Consider the following 17194-nt stretch of genomic DNA (forward strand, 5'->3'; position numbering starts at 1 on the left):
TTTTCACTCCCATCTCCTAATGGTTTTCCCAATCAATAGCAGAGGGTACTTACGCCTTAAACACCCACCTGTAATCATCTCCACTGACTTCATGTTTCTTTTCTTTTCTATCCCCTGCAGAGCGGAGCTCGAAAAACATGGTTACAAGATGGAGACATCGTAGCAGTGTACAAGACCCTTCGCTATCGGCAAATGTTGGATTATGGACTTTCATGTTTGAATATTATTGCCTAGCATCCCCATAGTCGGGGATAGCCGCTTAATTTCTTTTTGTATTACTTGTTGACTTAAGTAAAGTCTTTGGAGAAAATGGTCTGTTTGTCTGTTTTTATTTTTCAGACCCACAACATTGGTTTACTACATGGCTTTCTTCACAATCATATTGTCACAGGTCGTGTCATCTATAATTCTAGGTATATTTTTTTTTACATGATATGAATAGTCTAAACTGCTGGTTGAAACTAACTGGGCTGCATAGCATAACTACTCTTTTCTTTTTCTCTTTTTTTAATTATTTGAATTTTTTGACTCGGCTAAAAAGCACTGGCAATTTGTGGCAAATCTTCAGCCAACACAACTAATAATGAATGACGATGATGTCATGACTCCTGTAATTTTATGGATGTCATTATCAGTTAACTAAGCCATGCTTTACTAGGTTTGCTTGGTTCATATCACCATAATCCCTGCCCATTAAAAATATGCATTTGATGCATAAACAATTATATCTATATGTATATATCTGTGACTTTGTGGTTGGCTTTAATGTCCTTTGGAACACTTTTTAGCACAAGGGCCATTGATCTCCTGTATGGCTATGCTGCCAACGCAATGCTTAACCCATCTCTAATGGAGAGCTAATTACTGACCTGTGACACACTCAACATCTATTTTAGACCACATGAATTTTGCATGATATTAATGAAGTGTCAAGTGCTCTGCAGATTTTTTTTCTTCTAATGTGATAATCCATGATTTCTAACTACTAGACCCTTTATGAATGACCCTGCTCTTTTAAAGCTTTAATCACAATGATGTGTGTGTGTGAGTCTGTGCACACATGAGGGAGGGAAAAAAAACGAAATGTGGAAAAACATACAGTACGTAAGCTGTCCATGTTGGCAGTTCAGATGATGTGTAAACTGTCAACGTGCGTGTGTAAGTGCCAAGAATACACACAAAGTGATCAGTTCCTCTGCACTGTTCTGTATGAGAGCCCCTTCCCTCTCAACCCCGCAGCGTTGGGCTGAGTCCCATGAGGAGAGATTATCCACTGCCATGTTTGTCAGAGGCAGGGAGGGGGTCCCCAGCATGGGGCCTCCCTGCCTGGACCTGCCCCTACTGCCAACCAGGCCCTACTCTTCCGTTCAGCACAGCAGGGGTCCTCGCACTGAACCAGAGACCAATTTAGCTGAGCCGCACTCCCCCGGCAAAGTGATTTCTCTCAGCGTTTTGTCGACTCTCAGTCCCAGGGTCCTAATGAGGTGAAATGGATGCCAGTAAGACCAAGGTTACAAGAGCTGCTTTCAACCAGGAAACACCACCTCATTCTCCTCGGCCAGTGCATATGCCAGGTACCAGGTATTCCTTTTTTTTTTGTATTTGCACATGTGCTGATTTATTAATAGAAACTGCTTCCAGGTCTCCCTGCCTAGCTTGTATTTGGAAGGATTCATCTTGCTCTCCAGTGTTGTTCAGGTTTGCAGACCATTGGAGCATCATGGAGCGAAGAGGACATCACTTATTTTAAGGTGCACTGTTCACAAATGAAATGCCTTGGAATCAAAGTACTGAGAAAACCTTTTGAAGCTTTAATGATAGTGTAGATCAGTGGTTCTCAACCTTTTCAGGACGTGACCCCCAAAATAATCATATTTTAACTCGGGGACCCCCCCCCCCACCCTGACGAGCACTAAGATAACACGGTTCTATTGTGAAAATAGCAGATCTACATGCTCACGAGGCGTTGTGAGCATGTAGATCGTCTATTTTCACAATTTCTGCCTCTAATATTTGACAATTTGTCCAGGTTTTAAAAGGGTCCTTAAATTGTCACTTTGGAAATGTGCAGATACCCTCTATACACTTGAACTTTATGTTTGTTTGTTTACTGTTGAGTGAGAAAACAATGTTTTTCACATTAAGCTAATCATCTGGGGACCCCCCAAAATAATTTGGCGACCCCTCTGGGGGTCCTGACCCACAGGTTGAGAACCACTGGTGTAGATTAGAAACTGGCAGAAACTACAGTCTCCTGTAGTCTCTGGAGGAAATGTGAGGTCCCAGTTTACCGCTAGTTATCATCCCAAACAATCAGCTGCATATCACCGCCCAACAGGTCTCCTGAGTACACAGATGAGTACATATTGCACTCAAAATGACATTCTACCTCAGGGTTCCCCAATTAGTTTTCCCCAAGGGCCGAATCATGTCTAGGGTACCAAGCCGAGGGCCACAACATTGCAGGGGGCGACGGTGGCGTTCCCATTTCTCCATCGACAGTTTTCGTCGTTGTCGGGTGAAAATCTTGTATGTCCAACTCCAAAACCGTTCGTTTTGAATTTATCATTTTAAAAATGATTTAAACTAGTGAAAACAGCAGATCTACAAGCACACAACGCCTCGCACTCACTACTTTTGTGCGACGGCCTTGTATGATTTGCGAAAAAACATACAAATTTGGAGATACGAGATTTCCACCCGACAACGACGATATACTAGTGTTGTTGCTGCTCTTATACCACCATTATTACTGGGGTTGGTGTGGGCCAGACAGTAGCCCCCCGCGGGCCGCCTATTGGGGAACCCTGTTCTACCTGCTCCTGCCGATTAGATGTACCCTTTGTCTATAAAGGGAAATTGTTTGTCTTTACCGCCAGCTAGTATTTGATCACACTTAAGTGCCCTGGGGTCAGATGATTATTCTAAGGGTTAGAATTTAAAGTCAGCAGAGTGAGAACATCGGTAAGTGAGCGCAGCAAAGGAGACCCGCGGCCATTTTGTTTGTGCCACGAGCGTAAGATTGGTCCCTTGTGTTTGACACCGCAAGGGCCACAGTAGACCCCCCACCCCACCCATATTCAGGCCTTTCACAGAACTATCTTTCCTATTATCTGACTTAATGGTTACTTTAATTTGCTTACATGTTTTGTTGATATTTTGTGACCCACATGATCTCCTCCCCCCTCCAAGATGAACACAGATCCATGCTGCCTGGCTGGTATTGATATACTTAATCATTTTGGCACAGCAAGCCTGAAACACATTATCACTCTGGTGGGTGATTTTTTTATTATCTATTTATTTATTAGGAAAACATTTTATTTATTGTCTATTTTCACATTGTAAAATTATTCCTGGTCACAGTCCTTTGCTCTCTTTGTTTTAACATACATGGTAGCATACAGGTTTTTGTTTGTCTAATCAAGGTCCACAATGAAAATAAGTCGCCGACTTTGTTGTGTTGTTATCCGCAATGTGATTTTCTTTTAATCATAATGTCAAATGAAACCAAACCAAGCATAGAGGGACAGTCTTTTTTTCAGAAGTCCATGTAAAATATTTTCACAGGATATAGCAAAATAATTGCCTTTGAAGTCCATGAAGACTGTTGTTCTGAAAACAGTTTTAGATTATTTTCTTTTTTCTTCTCCTTTTTTCTTTTTCTTTTTAAGCATTTCCATTCACTCTGATTCCCCGGCCTACACTGATTTGAAACAACATGACTGCGTAACGGTGCCATGGAGAGGACCTATTTCGTAACACTTCACGTTGGTAGATGGCTGATCCATTGTGCTGAAGGCCGGTGAGTTTGTGGGCGAGGGTCCTTGCTGTGTCGCAAACCTCCATCTACAGGAGCTGGAGGAGGTGACCATGGCCTCTCCAGCTCTTTCACTGCCACAGCAGGGCCCTCTCCTTCTGCTTTGCCCTATTCCTCTCCTCTTCCTCTCCTCCTCCTCTGATCCTCTCCCCCAGCCGGAGAGATGACAGAGGGGGCTGGCGTGGTGCAGCCAGGGAGCGTGCAGCTGCAACAATAATAGCCCTAATTGCACATTTATTTTGTGGTGCTGAAATTAGTGGCAGGGGCTACAATGCTACTACCACCACCCCTCCTAAAACCTCTTGCAAAGATGGAAAGGAGAAAATCAAATGACGAGAGAAAAAAAGAGAGAAACCCAGGGAGTCTCGGGGGTGCGTTCACCAGAGAGACCCATCACTGCCACCCACCGCTGAACGTCCCACACCTGCATGCTTGCACCCCCGCTAAAGTAAACACAGATAATAAGGTGTAATTACTTTAGAAAATAATAACGAGCAGCGCACTCCAGACCCCCCTACTCCTCATGTGACAAAGGACTGCCTGTTTATTGGGGGGGGGGGGGGGGGGGGGGGGGGGCACAGTCCCAGAGGACTCTGGCGAGTGCCCTATCAAAAGGCCCAAAGGCTCGATTGAGAGTCCCACATTGGACGGCCATCAGTGTCAAGGGGGACTGGGGCTTTTAAGTCTCTTGTGCCCTTAACTACCGCAATTAACTAGCTTGGACTGACCGAGAGACCCACTTTTGTCAGCTCCTTTCATCCTGATAAAAATGATCTTGTTTTGTCTTCGGATGCTCATGTTTATTATAGCCTCTGCCAGCTCACATATAATATCAAAATGCAAGACTTTCAGGTTCAATTCGTATTTTTTCCGCTTAAATTCTTCTTTTTTTCTTTTTTCACTTACACTGTTTTTGGTAAATGATTAAAACTTTTGGCCCTAAAATGACTCCTTACACATGAGCATCCAGGGAGCATTTCGAACACAACACACATTCTGCTATGATGAAGAGCCTTCTATATTTGAGTACCTTGGATCATGAAGAAACATTAAGATTTAATACTAATAGTGCTTTTCCATTGCATAGTCCCAGGCACGCCACTGCTTTTTGCCTTCCTATTATTAACTATTGCCTGGTACCAGATTCTAACAGTTTACATTTTAATACCCAAGACGTCTAGGTTCCAAACAAGCTGACGCAATACTAAATGACACGTAAACGCTGCAGTGCTGCTGACTGCTCATTGTTCAGAGAATCCTCTAGCTCAGCATCATGACAGACAGATGCACATCCATGGAAGCTTCAGAGTCTCCAATACTGTTGAATACTGTTGTCATCGCCACCCGTTATTGTTTAATATTTGTATTTTGTATATTCTCTTTGTGAGGGTGTCTCCCTTGTGTAATTGGCGATCTTGTTATTTATGCTGTTCACAAGGTTTGTTTCTGTTATGGAGAGAGAGGTCCTCTACTCTGCTCACTCTTTTAAGAGAGCTGATCTTTGTGGTTGAGTTTGAAATTACCAGCATTCATGTTGTGATACTAGTTATGTAAGGTGTTAGGTGTATTTATAAAGACATGGCCTTTGTTTTGCTACTGGAAAAGGGTGACCTTTTACGTGGATTTGAGTATATCTGTCAAATTCTCCACATTGTACATTGTGATGTAAGCTGTTTACCTGTAACTCTATTTTTTCCACCATGATATGGCTTTGTTTCCATAGAATGTACGAAAAACTAATCTTGACTTTAGTTCTAAACTTTGCATCAAGCAAACGTACTGGGACCAAACATGTCATTCTAGTGCTGTAGGTGGGGGTCACTATTATCTGAAACAACAATATCACACCCTGCCAGTTGTAATATAATATATGGATTATATTTCCTCCACTCCACCCACTTCCATCTGTTCCTCTGCCAGATCCATCACAGCTCAGCTAAAAACAGGGATAGACCCATCAGGGCACACGAACATGACACTGGACAGTTCAGACAGTATAGGATCGTGCCGCGGCCTCACTCCTGCTTAAGGCTGTCCAGAATTTAACGCAATGTGACGTGTTGGCACACAGAGAGAAACAGACGGGTATGTTTCAGTTTAACGCCATCACCAGCGCTTGAGTCACTATGAAAACACAGACTTTGGTTTGATGTCAGGGCGGATTATGAGTTCCCTCTTGCTGCAGTGAAATTTATGACATTCCCCTTCCCGTGGCTGGTTGTTTGAGGAATAAATGTTTAGTTTTATACACTAGACACACAGCAGTGTAGCTGCATGAGATGGGGTTGGTTCATGATTGACGTCTGTTAAATGTGACATAGTGTACGCAGATACCTCGAAGACACCGCAACAAACGTAAATAACCATGAATGGCGTACAGTTAGGCTACTTACCTTTTAAATATATATATATACATATATATATATTAGGGAGGTGATTCTCAACATTTTTGATTCCTAGATTCCTAGTATTCTTTTTTTTTCTTCTTTTTGGAGCTGTGTGGAACACAAGCTCCCTATACGTGGCCATGTGTGTAGGTATGTGGGTGGGTATGTGGGTATGTGGGTATGTGGGTGGGTCTGTGGGTCTGTATGTAGCCTGTATGTAGTAACCCTGGGTGACCAGAGAGGTGCTGTTGACTCTAGCCTGCCCTGAGCATCAACTGCAATACACACACACACACACACACACACACACACACACACACACACACACACACACACACACACACACACACACACAGACACACACACACACACACACACACACACACACACACACACACACACACACACACACACACACACACACACACAGCTCCACTTCGAACAGAGGTTCGATTTTTTTTACTCAGGGTGAATTAAATATAGAATAATCACTTTGGGGGCGCCCGCTGGCCTACTGGTCCAGGCGCATATATACCACTTAGGCATTGCCACATAGGCATGGATGCCTGGCGGCGGCGCCGGTTCGATGCCCGATCCGGACGACCTTTGCCGTGTGTCACTCCCCATCTCTCTCCCCATTTCCTGTCAGTCTACTGTCCTATCAATAAAGGCATAAAAGCCCAAAAACGAATCTTTAAAAAAAAAAGAAAAAAGAAGAATCACTTTGATTACAGTAGTAAGTAAGCTAAAAATAATGCCATGTCCCCAATGGCCGACACTCGGCTTCAGTTACAAATATAAGTAATACCAGTAAGACGCCCTAAGTCCGAGAAGCAAGGTCGCGCACATGGGTGTGTGCACATGGGTGTGTGCACATGGGAGCTTTGGCATGTATACCCTTCGGCTGAGCTGGTCGAGTCATCACCGTGATGTCAGAACAGGTCAGCTACAGTATATCCATATATGGAGTCTGTGAGGTCAGATGTAGAGGTATTGACCATATATGGAGATCTAGGTGATGATCCAGTCGTCTCCATGTATGGATATGCAGGGTTTGATGAGGTCAAGTCGTGACTCGTGATCTTCATATAGAGATCCAGGTGATGATAGTCAGCAGTCTTGCGTCCATATAGGGGCATTGCCAATATGGGCATAATATATGGGCCAGATGGGCTTATTATTGATGACATCAGGGATATATGGGCATAAAAAGGACAAGGACGGAATGAATTTGGAATTGTGACTCATGTCGCGCAACCACACTAGTTAGACTAACGCAATATGTCCATATATGGGTATAACCCAGATATGGGCTTAATATTGACGGGAATAAAGGGATTCCATTGTATGGGAATTCCCAGATATGGGCTTATTATTGATGGGCATAAAAGGGATTCTATTAGTGTGGTTGCCCTAACAAGGCATCATCTGGGAAACAGATGTAGAGGTCAGCTCCATATATGGAGATCTAGGTGATGATCCAGTCGTCTCCATATATGGATATCCAGGTGATGATAGTCAGCAGTCTTGACAGACAGAAATGTGATGTCAGAACAGGTCAGCTATAGACATTGAGGCGATGCGTACGTACGGACTGACTGAGTCACTGACAGACAGGATCTGCCGGTTTGCCTTGTAAACTGCGACCTACAGTCACAACAATTCAAACAAATAAATAATGAAGTGGACAGATATATGTTTCTGACAGCTGAACATGCCCTCTTTCAGAACTTTTTAAAAAAATCTGGTAAAAAAAAATAATGTTTTTGAGTATCTAGGCTGAAATGGCACCAAATATCCTACTCCTCCCTCCTACGTTTGACTCAGTGTGTTAGACCCTATATGTCCATTGACCCCCATTTGATATTTTTTATCTTATCAATTTATTTTTGCTGGTCACCCGCTGAATGACCCCCATTGAGAACTAGTGTGTTAGGCATTGCATTCCTGTATGAGGCGGACTTGAACTTGTGACATTAGGTCTGTGTCTATGTCGCACATGCACCAGGACACCCAGTTCATGTGTTTCTCATTAATTCATGAAAAATGCAATTTAGGTGTGTCCATGACCTACACTGTGATATAATACAATACAAGTCACGCCAGAGTATAAGTAAATATTTTGAGACCATTTGAAAAGAATCCTCGAGGAACTGCGAGAACAGTATATGTCTATCAACACAACACAGTACTGCTATCAACATGTTCGATCTACTGGTGCTCTGTATGACCAGTGGTGGAAAAAGTACTCAAATAAAAAATCAATTACTGCAATGTAGAAATACTCTGTTCCAAGATTATTTTTTTTGTTGAAAATAGCAGATCTGCAAGCTCGCCATGAGTCAATGTGATACATTGTGAGCTTGTAGATCGTCTATTTTCTAAAGGCCGAAGGGATTAGTATGTCTTGTAATAATAATCAAAATCTAAGTAACTATAGTAACTATAATATTTATAATATCAAATTATTGTAGTGGTGTAAAAGTACAATATTTGCCTCTGAGATGTAGGTGGAGTAGAAGTAAAAGTATTGGAAATTGGAAATACTCAAGTAAAGTACAAATACCTCAGAATTTTACTTAAAGGAGGACATCACCACTTTTCAACCTATCTTCATATAATAGGTCCTCACTAATGTTCATAATAAAATTGCGCAATTATTTTCTACTCGGTCCAAGTCTCCTAGGAGAGCTGTGGGAAGTTCAGAATCCATCGTCTTGTGACATCATCATTTTCCCAAAAAGAATTAATCAATATTTTTGAAAGAAATATTTAGATTTTTATTATTGCGAGAACAATGGCTTCCACTTTAACATTGCAACTTTTCAGGAATAGAAAGCCTGCAGTTTCTATTAGCTTGGATTCCCAATCGATGATGTCACAAGACGATGGGTTTCTGACCTGCCCACAGCCCTCCTCTGAGAAAAGAAAAAGAAAAAGCTATTTTTTAGTGAGGACCAATTATATGAAGATAGGTTGAAAAGTGGTGAAGTCCTCCTTTAAGTACAGTACTTAAGTAAATGTACTTGGTTACTTTCCACCACTGCATATGACTCATCTTCTTGCTATCATTAAACCCATGCACCGATTTGCATCTGAGCCCAGCAGCCTTCCGAAGATGGCAGTGTGTTTTTAAAAGTGTGACGTACACCAACATCACCCCCCACTCCCACCCCGCTGTGTCTTCCTCCCCCATCATCTCTGTACGCCTGCGATACCCTGCAATTAGGGAGTTTGTTCTCTATTTTTACTCTCACTTTTTCTTTCACCCTCTCGCCACCCAACCCCCACCCTAACCACTTACCCCCACCAACTCTGAAGTGCGTGTACACACCATATCAGCCATTCACCTGTACTTAAAACCACTGGACAGTGAAGGAAAAGGGAATTAACGGGTTTGGGGTGGGGGGGGGGGGGGGGTGCGGGGGCTATTTGGACACCAAAGAGGCTTTTTTCGGTGGAGCAATTAAGTACTCTTGATGTTATTATCATCTCTGGTGAATTATCAGACCTCTGATAATAGTAATTAATCAATCGTTGCGCTCACTTCCCTGCAACCAGCTCTGATGCAGAAGATCCACTGTCAACCATGAGCACATGAAGAGCTGTGACTTATGGCAGGAGCTGGCCTCACCTTTAATTGAATCAATTGTGCGTACGTATCTGATAACAAGTGTCTCTTGTGCCACATATTGTACCAAAGTAGCAAAACGGCACAATGAAATCCGCATGAAATCCCCTCCTTGCTCGTTGTAAACAATGAGACCATGGTTCAAGCTCACTATATCGTCACTGTCGGGCAGAAACCTAGTATCTCCAAGTTTTCATAAAGTAAATCCCCGCTTCATCATACAAGACTGTCGTAAAAAAACTAGTGAAAATATCAGATCTACAAGCACACAACGCCTCGCGGCGCGAGACGTTGTGTGCTTGTAGATCAGCTATTTTCACTATTTTAAAGGGATATTCCACTTTCAAAAAAACTTTTGGTCACTTTATCATCTAATCAGGCTTTTATGAACACCCTGAACAGTTTTTAATTTGCTTCATTCAGTATTTAGATATTTGTAAATGTTATCTGTCCCCCCAGGCTCAGGGCCTCTCCCCACACACACCCATTGTAACTTCAAACTCCATTTTAACCATGATAGATTCATTAAAAACAAAGTTTTTTTCTGGTTACTCTACTACCCTCCTAATATGTGAGCAGGCCCTGTTTTTTCCATAACCTTTTTCATTTATTTTTAATAATTATTTGGGAAAATGAAAAAAATTAAATACAAAACAACATTTTTAAAAATAAAGGTAATGGAAAAAACATGGCCTGCTCACGTATTAGGAGGGTAGTATGAGTCACCTGAAAAAATAATGGGTGTTTTTAATGAATCTATCATGGTTAAAATGAAGTTGGAAGTTACAGTGGGTGTGTGTGGGGAGAGGCCCTGGGCCTGGGGAGGCAGACTCATGCAAGGCAGAGTTTTTTGAAAGTGGAATATCCCTTTAAATCATTTTTTAAACGAACGGTTCTGGACATACAAGGTTTCCACCCGACAACAACTGCAAGACAAATTCCTCCCCCAAAGTCACACATGCGACCGAAAACTGTGTGGTCAGGGTCAAAATGATAGCATATGTTTAAAGGGAGAGTCCGGTGACAGGCAAACTCATAAAACAGGACAAAAACATTTTCTCATTCTCTCTCTCTCTCCCTCCCTCCCTCCCTCTCACACAGGTCTGGGAAGACGGGGATGGGTGGGAGGCCTTGGCTCGGCTACAGTCAAGCGGTCCCGGTCCCAACAAGGAAACAATTAATCATGTGTGAGGGGCTGTCTGGGAGCCCGGGCTCTCTGGACAACAACAACACTCAGCCTTCTATCTCCCCTCAAGACACAGCACACAGCCAAGCAGCCAGCACAGCACACAGGCACGCACGCTCATCTGCATGCACGCACGCACGCACGCACGCACGCGCACACACACACACACACACACACACACACACACACACACACACACACAATGCACACATATATAGATGTAAGACACACACTCTCACACACACTGGGAACACAGTACATCCATGCACTCAAGTGCACAAAACACACGTGCGCACATGTGGAGATGTGCAAAATAAAACAAAAAAAACTCATTAATGCAAGCACATGTACACATTCAAGAGCAGATGCAAATGACATTAGGCGATGCAAGAACACACTCATGCACACGCACGCACACGCACACACACGCACACGCACACGCACACACAGGTGCTTACCGCCTGGTCGGCCTGATAAGATAGTTGTCACCACCTGCTAATGGCCATGATGACATGCAGGGGAGCTACACAGCATTGGCTCACAACAAACCTCAAAGATCAAAGCCACGAGGCTAGAATTCTCAGCACTCTTTTGTTTTATCATCATAATTCAGCAGATACTAAAGCCTTGTGCAGTGGGTTTTCTTTGATATTTCAAACTTGGCTCTGCAGCGCCGTACAAAAACAGAATGCGTGTAAGGTTTGGGGGGTGCATTTTTCTTTCGCTCTTTCGAGATGACGAAGCAAACTTGAACTGACAGTCGCTTCACTCAAGGAAATTTGGTCCTCCCTGACTTAACTCTTGGTCTTCCGAAGTGGCAGGGCGGGTTAGGAGTGAGCTAAAGCAGACAGGACTTAGTGAAATGAAATGGGAAATTTGTCGTTTATTCCTTGCTGTGGCGTCTCCCTCAGACTGGGGGTGGTTTGTGTGTGTGCGTGCCGTGCACACAGGTGTGTTAGAGTGTGTGTGTGTGTGTGTGTGTGTGTGTGTGTGTGTGTGTGTGTGTGTGTGTGTGTGTGTGTGTGTGTGTGGTCTGCCCATGGCTCAGAATGAGCCTCCTTATGTGTGTTTATGTGTGTGCACAGTAGAATCCTCTGTCAATTTGTAAAAAGTGGACCCAAATAGCTTTAAGGGTAAATTTTGATGCTGTCAGAATTACATTAATACTGAGTTGTTTTACTGTGTGTGTGTGTGTGTGTGTGTGTGTGTGTGTGTGTGTGTGTGTGTGTGTGTGTGTGTGTGTGTGTGTGTGTGTGTGTGTGTGTGTCTTTGCGTGTCCAACTGAGTAAAAAAAAAATCTGCCCTAAACCCAAAGTGGGCCAAACAAAGAGGCTGGTGTGTGTTTCAGGATGGGCCGTCTGGATGGCATCAGGGGAGTTTGGCAGATTGGTAATGACACAGGTTACTCCTGAGGTCTCTGGTGAGAAACACACCACTACAGTCTGCAGTGGAAAAGAAGCTTTGAAGAGCTACTGCCTTCAAGTAGGCAGTGGAGAGAGAAAGAAAAGCATTGGCCAGTTTTTTTCATGAAGCTGTTTCTTTTTTCTTTTCTTTTTTCTTAAAATACCATCCACTTCTGGCTAGTCTACAGGGTTGCGTTCTATTCTGCAGGTGGACTACAAAAAAAGGTTTACTGTACTTTTTTAGATGTGAAAGGAGTGAAAATGAGACAAGTAAAAAAGAATGTCTAAACATTTGTTCCCGCAGTGAATTTAATGTGATGGCTGCCTATCTGGCGGGTCGCTTAAACATTGTCGCCACAGTATTTCAGGGGATCTATACAGTATTTGTATTCATTGTGCATCACGGTCGCGTAGCTGGCTCACCCATAAGATAAATGAGTTCTCAGTGAGTGGAAGTAGAAAAGCAGAGATGTTTCAGCTGTTAATGAAAGATGTAGACAGGTAGAATCACTGTAGAAAGTGAGGCCCTATCGTCATACTGACAGCTCTGGGGTTGGGATAAAGTGCAGTACTGAGTGCAGTTGAGCAGACGGAACTGCATACATCTGCATAGCAATCCTTCAATAAAACCGCAAGGATCAAACACACAGTCACACGTTTTATGTCGTGCTAAAATGGCTTCTGACGAATAGAATTCATTGTCATTTTGATGCACACACACATAAACATACACATACACATACGCATGTACACATACACGCGCACACACACACACGCACGCACGCACGCACGCACACACAAACGCACACACGCTCTAGATATTTCTCCTGCGTCCAGGTGGCAATCTGACAGGAAGAGGAACAGGAAAGGACTTAAAGATTTGCCGCTGCTCTCGTTTCTCCTTCAAAGACAAACACCCCCACCTGGTCGTCCCCCACAATGCCGCTTGCATGGCGGCCTCTGTGATCAGCGGTTATGAGAAAGCACAGGAATCTGACAGACAACTGCCTCAGCTGGGGTAAGAAAAAACGCGGCGAGCCTCCTCGTTCTCTGCATGTTTCTCTCCCCACCGTCAGTCCACCCCACCCCAACCTCCTCCTTCATTTCTGTTGGCCTGGTCCCTCTGTGTGTTTGTGGGCAGCATCTGGGTTCATTTATCCCAAGCCAGGCAGACAGGCAGGCCGGGGGACCCCAGTGCCCTCTCGGGTTGCAGGGTCTGAGCGTGCTTCAGTGTGGGTCCTTGTTGTTGATGAGGAGAGGCTCACTGGCCTGTTTGAGCCATCTCAAAGATCCCATCCCCTCCTTCCCCGTGCGTGCAGGCCCCTCCGGCCCTGGGCCTCTTGCCCATCCCAGATGCCCCTGAGCATGGTTATTCTAGTGCTTCATCTGAACTGAAAGATGCTAACCAGACATATCCAGAAGCTGCTGCAAGGCCGGCCCACCTTGAGGCTTGAGGTTTAGGACAATTGCGCGACTGATGGAAGCATTGGGGATCGAGGCAGAGGAGTGAGGCTGCCAGTGCAAGTACATTTGTGTGTGTGTGTGTGTGTGTGCGTGCGTGCGTGCGTGCGTGCGTGCGTGCGTGCGTGCGTGCGTGAGCGCGCACGTCTGTGTACTTGTACTAATATCTTGGTGAGAAGCAAAATTTCCTCACAAGGAAAGAAATGTTGAGATGAGGGTGCAATAAGATGAATTCAGAATTGGGTTTAGGGTAAAGTTAGGTTGAGGTTGGACCATGTAGAGGTTAAAGTTAGGGGTGAGGGAATTAATGTAGTCTGTGGGAATTAGAAGTCAGGGATAGGTTTGTGTGTGTGGCTGAACATGAACGTCTCTGAGCATGTGTGTGTATGCATAGCATTCCATTAACAAGCAGATGTATGCTGCATCTACAGTATAAATGAGAACTTAAGTTCTCAAGTTAAACATAATCATAAGGCTGTTGCCTACTGTTCGGTCTGACATATTATTCAGTCCAGTGCCAATCCAGGTTATCAAGCTACACAGCTGAATGAAAGCAGAGTGAGTTTGACTGGTTACTTTAAGTCACCGGGAAGTTATTCAAACAGTCATTTATTTCAATGTAAACAAAGAGGAGCTTGTCACACTGCAGGAGATATGGTGTTTATGTGAATGCCACTTTAAAGCAGTGCATGTTCCACTCTATGACTCAGAATAGTGTTTGACAACACTGACTATCAGGCTAGACTTAAGTGCTGCACATTACAAGACATACTGTACTGTTGAGTGGGTAGAGAAATAGGAGAATCATAATAAAGTGAGTCCTATCGGGGGCACGGTGGTGCAGTGGCTAGCACTGTAGCCTCACAGTTAGAAGGTCCAGGGTTCGATTCCCTCCCGGGGGACGCTATGGGTGCTGGGGGTGTGTTCTCTCCTCCGCGTCATCAGTGCCCACACCCTAGGTGGGGTTGGCGAAAGGGCCTTTCTGTGTGGAGTTTGCATGTTCTCCCCGTGTCTCCTAGGGTAGATACCCCTCACAAAAACATGCTGTAATCCTGGTTTCTGTACACCACCCCCTGGCCAGCCAGGGCTCCCCAGGCGTGGCAGGGAGAGCAGATACCAGGATTACAGGTTAGGCAATTGGCACTGGGTGAAAAAATGGGTTACAAAAATCGTGGAATGAAATAAAAAATAAAATAGAAAATAAAGTGAGTCCTATAGGATATGCATATATATAGGTCACCTCTATGGCTTTGACGATTATTGCGACCGTAGGTCGCAGTTTAGTATCAAAACCTCCACCGGCCGTCCGTCGGTCGGTCACACGTCACACGTCACACCTTTGCCCTGCTCATATCTCCGCATCAGTATGACATCACACCACATGTGTACACAAACCTTTGTGTACGTTGCTGTGTCTGTTGTTGCTGGTCTGTTAGTGTACGTTAGCAACCACCTTAGCAACCATGGTTTTACCCTAGCAACCAACTGTTTACCCTAGCAACCAACTGTTTACCATAGCAACCATGTTTTTTTTACCCTAGCAACCAACTGTTTACCATAGCAACCATTATATGGGCATAAAAGGGATTCTGTTAGGGATCTCCATATATGGGCATAAAAGGGATTCTGTTAGGGATCTCCATATATGGGCATAAAAGGGATTCTGTTAGGGATCTCCATATATGGGCATAAAAGGGATTCTGTTAGGGATCTCCATATATGGGCATAAAAGGGATTCTGTTAGGGATCTCCATATATGGGCATAAAAGGGATATAAGACCGGCATTATCTACCGACAGATTGTGGAGATAAGCGACCAACGGTCGCTTATCTCCCGATTAGGGAGTCTTACTGGTAGATTAAAATGTAATAGAGCTATAAGAAAGAGCTACTCAACCATGAAAGCACTGTAATAATTGACATTTTTGAAATAGAATAAAAATCCTTTTCAATATATAAAACTTTTTCGGTCTTGGGAGTACTGTAGGCAGAGATGGAAAAAGTACTCACATTCTTAACTTGAGTAAAAGTATAAATTCTGCAATATAGAAATACTCAAGTGTCCGGAATTCAAAATTTACTTGAGTAAAAGTATGAAAGTGTTGGAATCAAAATGTACTTAAGTACCAAAAGTAAAAGTACAAAATGTTTGAAAAATGTTTGAAAATAGCAGATCTACAAGCTCACAATACGTCGCATTGCGACGCGTTGTGAGCTTGTAGATCGGCTATTTTCAAATAGCCTAGGTATAAAATAGTGCTAAAGTGGTTCATTTAGGTTTTATAATATCATAATTTATATCTGCAAATAAACTTGTAACTAAAGTTCTCAAATAAATGTAGTGGAGTAAAAGTACAATATTTGGACCCGAGATGTAGTGTAAAAGCAAAAGTATTGGAAATTGGAAATACTCAAGTAAAGTACAAATACCTAAAAATTGTACTTAAGTACAGTACTTAAGTAAATGTAAAAGTAAAAGTTACTTTACAACACTGACTGTAGACTACATTAGCACGCTGATGGTAATTTCAGGAGATTCACCCTGCCAAATTGCTTCTCCCATCATTGCTGTTCTCACCATCTCTGTGTCTTTAATGCAAAACAGATTTGTCTGGGACATCCCACACTATCTGGACAGTCTGTCTGCTGTGTGGTTTTGGTGCAACTCCTAAGTTATATAAAATCTCTGCTTTGGCAAGCGTTACGTTTTGCATGGTTTGTTGTTGTTGCACAATGGATGTTTGCAACCCCTCTGTGTGTGTGTGTGTGTGTGTGTGTGTGTGTGTGTGTGTGTGTGTGTGTGTGTGTGTGTGTGTGTGTGTGTGTGTGTGTGTGTGTGTGTGTGTGTGTGTGTGTGTGTGTGTGTGTGTGTGTGTGTGTGTGTGTGTGTGTGTGTGTGTGTGACTAGAGAGGCCCACCATACTTTATTCTCCTATGAGATACCCTTTTTGGTAATGATGCAGCATAGCAGAACACTCATTATGTTTGCCCACCCGTGTCTTCCTTGAAAGAAGACACTGCACTTTCGGTGCTAAACGTGATACACCTACATGCAGGGAGCACAAAACTGTACTTAATCAAATGTTATCATTCTTTGGCGTTTGTCTGTTTGTGTCATAATCAAGCAATATGTTATTATTATGATAGAATCTTTTGGGCTTGAACTGTGGCAAACGTGATGGTGCCAACGTGACCCTTTCTTTCAGGTTGAAATGTCACTAAATCGTTTGAATTTCATTTCCATATCATGAATATCTATTTGGGAATGCATTAGTCCATAAATTCCCATTACACCGAAAAAAGAAG

General features: G+C 43.4%; 1 protein-coding gene across 1 annotated transcript in view; it reads left to right on the forward strand.

Moving 5' to 3' along the window:
* The window catches only part of sem1 (SEM1 26S proteasome subunit), a 239031-nt gene extending 238718 nt beyond the window's left edge, over nt 1-313 (forward strand). The window contains exon 4 of the mRNA XM_080734709.1: nt 121-313. Coding sequence (XP_080590835.1) covers nt 121-163 — 43 coding nt within the window. The 3' untranslated portion in view covers nt 164-313. The remainder of the gene's footprint in view (nt 1-120) is intronic.
* Nucleotides 314-17194: the final 16881 nt, after the last annotated feature.

The sequence above is a fragment of the Nannobrachium achirus genome (genome assembly GCF_963921795.1).
Source record: "Nannobrachium achirus genome assembly, chromosome: 10".
Lineage (NCBI taxonomy): Eukaryota > Metazoa > Chordata > Actinopteri > Myctophiformes > Myctophidae > Nannobrachium > Nannobrachium achirus.